The 9,247-nt window shown below is 49.4% G+C and overlaps 1 protein-coding gene across 1 annotated transcript; it reads left to right on the top strand.

Moving 5' to 3' along the window:
* The first annotated feature begins 531 nt into the window (after positions 1-531).
* Positions 532-891, top strand: LOC103305775 (recQ-mediated genome instability protein 2-like). The gene has a single exon (XM_042856044.1). The coding sequence runs from the start codon at positions 532-534 to the stop codon at positions 889-891; it is 360 nt and encodes a 119-aa protein (XP_042711978.1).
* Positions 892-9,247: the final 8,356 nt, after the last annotated feature.

The following is a 9,247-nucleotide window of genomic DNA, read 5'->3' as shown; positions in this document are numbered from 1 at the left end:
TCTGGCGATAATTCAAGCGTAGACAGCAGGCCGGCATCTGAGTTTAGCTATACCATGCTTCCAGCAGGAGGACGCTGAGAAATTTGCTGTCAGGCCAGGCTGATGCTATATTCATTTTATAGTACTGTGTTAAATATCTACTTGTGTTCTTGCTGACATCATCCTTTAGGGAGCAAGCATCCTGACCGTCTCACAGAGGAGTTGTTAGAGTGAGGATGAGTGTGTTAAAGAGAAAGGTTGATCTCCTCACTAATGATGAGGTGTTGCACAGAGATCAGCACCCAAGACCAAAAGCCAGGAACCCATGGGTTCTAATCCTATCTCTGTTGCTGACACTCTCTTGGGCAAATCAAGGCAAAGACTGTCTCTTTGCAGCATGTTTGTGCAGTGTCCAGCATATGGGGGCTCTGATCTGAGCCTTTGAATAATACTGTAACATAAATGACAATAAATCTCCCTGCCTCGTTCCCCTCCCCATGTGTAAACTAAGGATAACAACATTTGTCAGGCCCGGGCCGTGCTGGGTGCAGCATGGTAGGGGAGCCGCGCAGCCCGCCGGTGAAGGTGCTGGCCGCCCAGCTGAGGCTGTGCCGGCGGGCCGCGGGTGGACCCTGGCTGCTGGGACGGGAGGAGGCCGGGCAGGGCCTTCTGTCGGTGCCGGTGGTGGGGATGCAGGGCATAATGCTGGTGGTGGAAGCCGGGGGCGCTCGGGGCAGCTCAGCCCGGCTGCAGGACGAGAGTGGCCCCTTCACAGTGCTGGGGGTGGAGCGGGTCCCCAAAGGAAAATATATAATGGTGATGGGCTTGGTACACTCCCGCAGTCCAGAGCCTATTCTTCAAGCTGTGAAGATGACAGATTTTTCTGATAATCCTATACACAGGAGCATGTAGAGCTTTGAAATGGAGGATTTGCACAGAAACATTTCTTAGCTGCTGTGTATTTTTATCAGCAGCCTAAAGGACCTGGAAACATTTACTAGTGTTACACTTGTTGTGAGTATTAAAGTCAAGTGATGTTAGTGTTAACAATCTGTAGAGGGCGACTATAAATGTTAAGGATTGGGCCAAATCCTAGAGTTCCTCAAGATTTAGTCCTGGGTTATTAAAAACCAAATAGGTGTTGCATTTTTGAGGGACTTTAGCACAACTAATGCAGGTGCAACGTGCGGCACATTCAGCAACCCCAGTGCAATACTGCCCCCAGGAATGCCCTGCCCTGAAATACAAGGGTTTATTAAATAACTGAGATGGTATCAGTGCCTTTTAGTAGCAATATTGACATTATTTTCCCATGAGTCATAAAGCGCTACTGGCAGCTGGCACTCCAAAACCAGTTCCTAATATTGTACACCGTTGAAAAGACATGACTGGACATATTTTAAGCAAGGCGCCACCCACACATTATGTGGCAAATGAGACCCAAATTATGTAGCTGGATCTTCTGAATTATGCAGTACTGCTCCTTCTTCCTCCTCTGCGTGCAAGCCCTCTACCCCTCACCTCTTCCCAACCAGCGCAATCAGTCCAATATCCCTTGGTATTTATGGTGATGTTAAGTTGCATTTGTTTTACGCTGCCCCCAGATTTTCAGTTTTCAACCTGCTGCATGTATTTATATTGAGACACCTGAATTACAAGGCACACACTGTCAGAGTGAGTGTGGAGGGGCAGCTGGCTGCACCACTCTTCACCGTGCCAGATTCACCTGACCATAACGGTGGTGAAATGCTGGGTTGTGTTTTAGTATTATCATCACTGTGGAACACTTATTTAGCACCACAAAGCTGCATGTCGCTTTCCAAACACAGGGCATCAGGTGCTGTGCTAGGCCTCGGGCAGCACAGAACTTGCAGCCTGGGTGGAAGGTGGCTACACTGACTTTTAGCTACCGTTCAGTCCCCCCAGGCCCAGGTTGCATGCGGGGATTAAGCAGGCCACGATGTAACTTCAGCAGCCTGGGATTTGTACAAGTTACAGCAACTTCCCAGTGCTGCAGGCTAAGGCCTCACTCCCTTCGTACCCTAGTCCTGCCCTACACCAGGGCTTGTGAGGGAGTCCTTGGAAGGCAGATCTAGCGCTCTCTTCCACAGTGTCTGAGTCCAGGAATCCTTCCCTGATTGGATATGGGATTTCTAGGGCCCCTTTATGCTGCTCTGGCCCTTTTACCTGGCATAAAGGGGCCAAAGCAGGGATGAGGGTCTCAGGGTCTGATCCTGCAAACACTTAGGCAAATAGGTGACTTTACTCATGTGAGAAGCCCCTTTAATATCAAAAGTAAGAGTAAAGTTATGTGTATGTTTGCAGGATCAGGTCCATAGACATATGGAAATACAGTATAAAACTCTGCCTGTGAAATTCAACATTCATTTTGGAGCACAAAACAACTCCACCTTTCATTGTTTATTTTTAAGCAGCTGAGAATGGTGGATAAAAGCACTGAATTTTTCACATCTTGTGCACACACAGAGTTTGATCCAGTGTAAATGAGAGGACAGCTTGCCTATGGTTCAACAAATACACCCTGAGCCAAAACAAACTGTGGAAATGTCTTATAATAAAGACCGTGTCATGAGAATCCAGCATTTTCTGCAAGTGATATGTTACATGTGGGGATTTAGGCTTCCCAGGTATGCCAGCTCTCATGATTTTATTGTGAGCCTCACCATACTCGGTGTTTTCCCTAAAGCCCCAGGTCCTGGATTCATGTGTTTCTCGATTTTCATTAATTTTTAAGGACGTTTCTAACTGTGATGGGGAATACAAACCCCACGTGGGCTGGAAAGGGTTAACAACTATGGTTAGCACAATCAGCCTCACCTGCTACACCTGTAGTGGGTATCAGGCCTATGGGAAGGAGGTGAAAAGGGAAGACTCAGGCAGTTGTGGCTGGTTGGGAAGGAGAGCAGAGCAGCTGCTCTTGGTTGGGGAGAAAAACTTGGCTGAAGCCAGGGAGGACTGTGGCTGGTCAGAGCCTCCCTGGAGGGAAAGCAGGCTTGCTGCTAGACTATTTGGGTTTATCAGGGACCTGCTGATGATTGTTAACCCAAGCTATGGAATGTGGGGCCCTGGGAGGCAGGTCCCACTTGAAGGGAAGGGTGGGGACTGAGAACTAAGCCCAGTTGGGATAAGGAAGCCTTTATTTTGTGTTTAGTTTGAAATTGTGACTTTGGGACTGTGACTTCTGCTACCCTGGAAGGGGATGAACTTTCGTAGTGACCTGGTCAGAGAGCTGGGCTATGCCTATAAACCACCAGAGTGGGCTGGCAATCCTGCTGGCGAAACGGAGGTAAAGCAGCTGCAGCATGGTGCCCAGCCACAAGGAGGCGCACAGGGTTTAGTGACCCAGTGACACTACCCTTCCCAGTTGTGGAGAAAAGCTTGGCAATATGTACTTTAAAGATGTCTAATTTTTAAGCCAATCTCATGCTTTTTTGCGGGGTCTGACTCATAAGTTTCCAACCTGTTGGGCTGGCAATATGGTGAATAAGCAAAGCATTTGTATAATGTTAAGACCATGAGTAGGACCGTGTAGGGAGCTGGCAGTCAATGAGATTACTCATGTGCTTAAATTTTTACACATGCTTAAGTGCTTTGTTCAATGGGGGCTCAAACCCCAGTTGTAACGCTACGCAAAAGGTCCAGGTAGTGGTGTTCACTAGCCACCATCCTTAACTGTGTTTCTGAGAATGATTTATACCTAAGGAAGGATTCAAAAACCTGACAGCAATGATTACAGAGTGAAACAGCCCATCACAGTCCCACACCAAAGGATTCCCATCAACAATGCGTCTTTACGCTCGGCATTTTCTTCAACATATTTTATGGTAGCGGTTTTGATCTATGATGCTGAAACCAGATAAGCTTTGGAACAATTGTCCTTTTGTATGCTAGGCACTGACCAATCTGACGCTATTTTGATCCAGCAGAATTTGGAACATGGCTGGCTGCTAATGAGACAACCTGGCTTAGCCTTCCTGAGCCACAGCCTGCATCTACAACACCCCATAGAGCCCCAGCAGAGGGGTTTCAATGGGGTCCCAGGGAAGGTGGCACCAGGCGCTAGGGTCAGTGCTGTCCACTTTCCATGCCCAAAGTGGGAGTTATACCTGCGAAGAGTCTGTTCAACTCATATAAGTGAAGCAGTTTGAGCATTTGCCTGCTAAACCCAGGGTTGTGAGTTCAATCCTTGAAGGGGCACTGAGGGATCTGTGGCAAAAATCAGTACTTGGTCCTGCTAGTGAAGGCAGGGGGCTGGACTTAATGACCTTTTAGGGGCGCAGGATAGCTCAGTGGTTTGAGCATTGGCCTGCTAAACCCAGGGTTGTGAGTTCCCTCCTTGAGGGGGGGGCCATTTGGGGATTTAGGTAGGGATTGGTCCTGCTTTGAGCAGGAGATTGGACTAGATGACCTCCTGAGGTTCCTTCCAACCCTGATATTCTATGATTCCCTAAACAAAAAGCTTAATGAAGGCAGGTCAGAAACGACAACAGCATGCTCTTGCCCCCCCCCCCCCCCAAAAATGCCAAGCTGGAATCACCGCTCCACCCCAGGGAGTTACATAGCACACAAAGAGTGCAATGAATAAAACTTTCAAATCACATTTTTTTCTGCTGGAAACAAAGGGACAAATATTTTGCAGAAATTATTATGAAAAATGCATCCTGGGTTTTGATCTGCTGCAGAGCAGATTGAAAAATTTGGATTTTTTATTCCATTGAAACGTGGTGGTTTTCTGACAAACTCTGTTAATGGAGCAGATGGTCAGGTCCCATGAAGCAAGTGGAAAACTCCTGGAGTTCCCACTTAGGGAATGGTATGGTGGAAAATCTGCAAGTGGGAACTTGTAAACCTTCCCTATTTCCTCTATGGGATTTTCCTATACGGGATGTGCCCTGGTCTCAAATTCTTTAGCAGTCATAGGAGGAACAAGAAGAGAAAGTATCAAAATGGGTTTCCACTCCTTCACTAGCTGGGTCGAAGTTGGGGTGGATTTGAAAGAGGTGAAAAAAATGAAAGAGACGGCAAGATGTTTTAATTGGAAATCCTAAACCAGTAGCTAGCCACCAAACTCCATTTGCATTTTCCTCTCCCACAGAAAATGATAGCGACAGATGATTGCTATATACAGAGAGACCATTTCAAATGGCTGTCAAATGACGAGACTATATGGAGGGCTGTGTTCTAAATAATGCAAAATTATCTTCTCTCATGAGCCCTAGGACTAATTGCAATATTATTAGTGCTTGATGTTAATTAAATTGTTTTCCTGCCTCACTGTTCTTCTCTAAGATGAAAGCACCCGAAATAGAAAGTAACCCAATATGGTGGTTTGGTGAATTGTGACCCATGTGGCCTAGTTAAAGAGCCTTGCATGCTGTACTGTACCTGTAGCTCAGATGAAACACTTCTTGCAGTTGAGTTGAAGGGCCTGCGTTCAAGTGACCTACATACTAGACAAATGTGACTGTGCATTGCTGAATCAATATGTGTCAGGACATATTACCTATTATTGATGAATGTAGTTGTTAATCCTAACATATTGTATTGGCAGGCCTTTCACTGTCTCTCCTGGCCTTCTGGGATGAGGTTTTGCTCGACTGAACTTCCTTAAAGGAGAGAGGTATCGTTGAGAAATGTTCAGGGCTGGTGCTACCATTTAGGCAAACTAGGCGGTTGCCCAGGGCGCCAAGATTTGGGGGCACCAAAAAGCGGGGCCCCCAATTTTTTTACAGCGTTCCTACGCCCCCTCCCTGAGCGTGCGGTCGCCGCTCCACTTCTCCTGCCTCCCAGGCTTGCAGCACCAATTACCTGTTTGGCGCCGCAAGCCTGGGAGGGGAGGAGAATTAGAGCGGGGGCGGCATGCTCAGGGAGGAGGCGGAGCAGAGGTGAGCTGGGGGGGGAACTGCCGCACGGCTCCCCAGGCTGGGGGTGTGGGGAGCTGCTGCGGGGGTGCCTCAGGGTGGTGGTGGGGGAGCTGCCGCAGGACTCCCCACCCCAGCTCACCTCTGCTACGCCTCCTCCCCAAGCACGTCGTCGCTGTTCCACTTCTCCCAGGCTTGCGGCGCCAATCAGCTGTTTGGCGCCACTAGCCTGGGAGGGGAGGAGAATTAGAGCGGGGGCGGTGTGCTCGGGGAGGAGGCGGAGCAGAGGTGAGCTGGGGTGGGGAGCTGCCGCACGGCTCCCTGGGGGAGGAAGCTGCCGCGGGGGGGAGAGGGGGGAGCGCCTCAGGGCGGGGGGGGGGGCGAAACTTCCTTGCATCGGCCCTGGAAATGTTCCTCGTAAATTGATCTGAAACTGTACTATTCCACGACAGGGTGTGTACTATGGGCCAGTTCCTCAAGCCCTTTCTTAGAACTTAGCCAAATCCTGGTGCCCCCAAGTAAAAGGCTTTACACAGGAGATCGTGGTAGCAGTTTGGGGGTTGTGGAACCCCCTTTCCAGTCCTGTGCACGGGAAGAGCAGCTGCTGTTCCTCCTAGGTTGCCATGGAATCCATGGACTTCTTGGCCAAGTTGCTACCTGTCCTCTTGTCACACCCCTTTCCAACATTCGCCCTGGTGTTAGGTCCCCCGGCACAGCTGTAACTAACTGGCCTCTTTGGATGGAATGTGGAATCTTCAGCGGTGTGTGTCATAGGCCATATGCAGAGATGCAAGAAGGTGGAGTTCCCACCCTGCCCTGAATAGAGTATTCACACACTGTATATTAGGGCTTGGCTTCACTGGTAACTCAGGTAACAACAGAGGAACTCAGATGCCTCCACAGAACCTCAACCTCAGCCAGAGCTTTCCCCCCAAGCCTGGGTGTTATGAGGGTTTCCTTCCAAGCCCTTCTTTGGCCCAGCCTCCAATTCCTTCTACCTCTGAGATGTTCCTACCCCTCTTACCAACTGCTTGAAATTGACAAGATTCATCAGCCACCATGCAGGATTCCAGTATCTGGAATGGATTCTAGCCCTTGCTGTGGTAACCTGATGCCACAAATGCTCTCAAGGAGCAGGGTAGGGCTGTCTCTACCGCCCCAAGCACAGGGAGATGAAAGGGGAATGAGGGAGTGACTCGAGTTCTCTGCTGTCTGGCAGCCCTAGGCTGCAGAGTAGCCTTTAGGCAACTGTGGAAAAGCTGCCATAAGTTAGAGCAGCCCTGGCATTGCTCCAACTTGCACTGGGGCTACTTCAGCCCCCAGCGCAGCCGGAGTCTGAGAAGTGCAAAGATGGCTTAAAATCAGCTTCGCCCCCATCCCTGGGGGCTACACGCAGGAGACACAACCCAGAATCGGGTCCCTGACATCAGGGTGGCTCAGCAGAGAGCACCTGCCTCTCTACATAGGGGTTAGAACCTGCTGCCTTTTCGAAAGAGATGTACCTTCAACTCTCGAGCTCAGGACCTCTGCTTTCGGAGCTGGAGAATCCCAGTTCTAGCCCCACCAGCATCTCGAGTGCTCTGTCACATCTCAACTATTCTGTGTCTAGGGTCTCCCTTGACCGCAACGCAGGGGGTGTTTTGCAGGACTTGGCCCCACAAAATGGTGTTTTATAGTAGAACAGAGCTTTCGGTGCATGTTGACAGGAAAGAGGTAAAACCATTGCAGGTGAGAGAGTCTGGCTTAGCAGTTAAAACTCTGGCCAGGTTTCTGTTGCAGCTGGTTTGAAGGATTCCTTGGTTGCCATCTGTTCTCAGTCAAGGGTAAAGCTGTGTGGTTTCGAAACATATGCACTGACATTAAAAGGCAAAAAACACCCCAAACCACTTCAGAAAGAGGCAGCAGCTGCCCTGCTTGAAATGATGTATCATTTGGGGTGATTAATGTTGTTTGGTGTAGTCAGAGCCTCATTTGGTGTGGGGGTGGAGATTAATGTACATTTGTTTCTAACAGTTGTCCTCTTATGAGCAAAAATGTCAAGCGAAGCAAACCAGGTGACTGATCCCATTTCCAATTGAAATCAGACAGTGGAAAGATGTTGCAGACTTTATGCGCTGGCTTGTGTGTGGATGGAATCAGAGCTGCTTGTGTGTGTGTGTGTGTCATAAGCCCTATAGTGCCACCAGCTAACTGAAGTAAAGATTAAGCTCAATCAAAGGGGACCTGGCGCTTTTGGTGCAGGAGGAGCTGGGTTTTATCCTTGCAGCTGCCATATAGTGACCGTGTGCAGCTGTGATGGCCTAGGAGAATCTGATCCACTTTATGTAAAGAGGAAGCAGGAGGGAGCCTCTCATTAAAATAGTAACATTTACATAGTACACTCCTTCCTTGCTGAGGCTTCTGCTGACGGACCAAAGCCCAGGAGATGCTGGATGCTTCCTGTGTGGGGCAGAGCATCTCCCGGGAGTCCAGGACACCCAGCACCTTGCAGGGTCAGGCCGCAGGTTACACGAGTTAGCCTTGGAAGTCTTTGGGCTTGTCTATACTTACCGCGCTGGTTCGGCGGCAGGCAATCGAACTTCTGGGTTCGATTTATCGCATCTTGTCTGGACGCGATAAATCGAACTCAGAAGTGCTCCCCGTCGACTCCGGTAATCCTGCTCGCCGCAAGGAGTACGCGGAGTCAACGGGGGAGCCTGCCTGCCGGGTCTGGACGGCGGTAAGTTCGAACTAAGGTACGTCGACTTCAGCTACGTTATTCACGTAGCTGAAGTTGCGTACCTTAGTTCGATTTGGGGGTTTAGTGTAGACCAAGCCTTTGTTAGTGTGGCTATATATTTAGTTAGTATAGATATGGCCACTGCCTTGCACCTTGCACAGCCGTTTAAACTCATGCAGAGTGCTACCAGCTCAGAAGGGCAGTGACTTATTCTGCACAAGCTGGTGAGAAACTCAAGTCATTCCCAGCAGCCCGAGCCCTCCCCTCCCAGCGTGATATTTCTGCATCAGAGCGCTGACTCAAAGCAATCCCTTTGCCTAGCGCTGCTGCTCGTCTGACTCAATCAGCCAGAGCAGCACAGATGGGGAAGGAACAAGGGACAGTAATTAGGGCTGCGGTGAAAGCTGAAGTGGGAAGCACACCTAACCCAACTCAGGCATTCACTCAGCATTTCTGACATACAAGCATTGTCTGGTGGATTGAGCCAAGGGCACCTGTCTTCTTAATGACACTCCATCAGTAAGTGGCAGGAATAGAATAGCCGTCTGCAAGTATACACTGGTGTAAACACCAAGGAGGTGGAGGTGGGATTGAGTTAGGGGAGCTCCAGGGTAGTTTTACTAAGCACAATAGGATGAAATTAAAGGGGAAATGAAGTTAGAATATC

This window comes from Chrysemys picta, chromosome 2, assembly GCF_011386835.1.
Source record: "Chrysemys picta bellii isolate R12L10 chromosome 2, ASM1138683v2, whole genome shotgun sequence".
NCBI lineage: Eukaryota > Metazoa > Chordata > Testudines > Emydidae > Chrysemys > Chrysemys picta.
The sequence above is the reverse complement of the archived record's forward strand: the minus strand, read 5'-3'. Positions and strand labels throughout refer to the sequence as shown.

Coding starts and splice junctions, on each gene's coding strand:
- LOC103305775 (XM_042856044.1), top strand. CDS start 532: ATGGTAGGGGAGCCGCGCAGCCCGCCGGTGAAGGTGCTGGCCGCCCAG.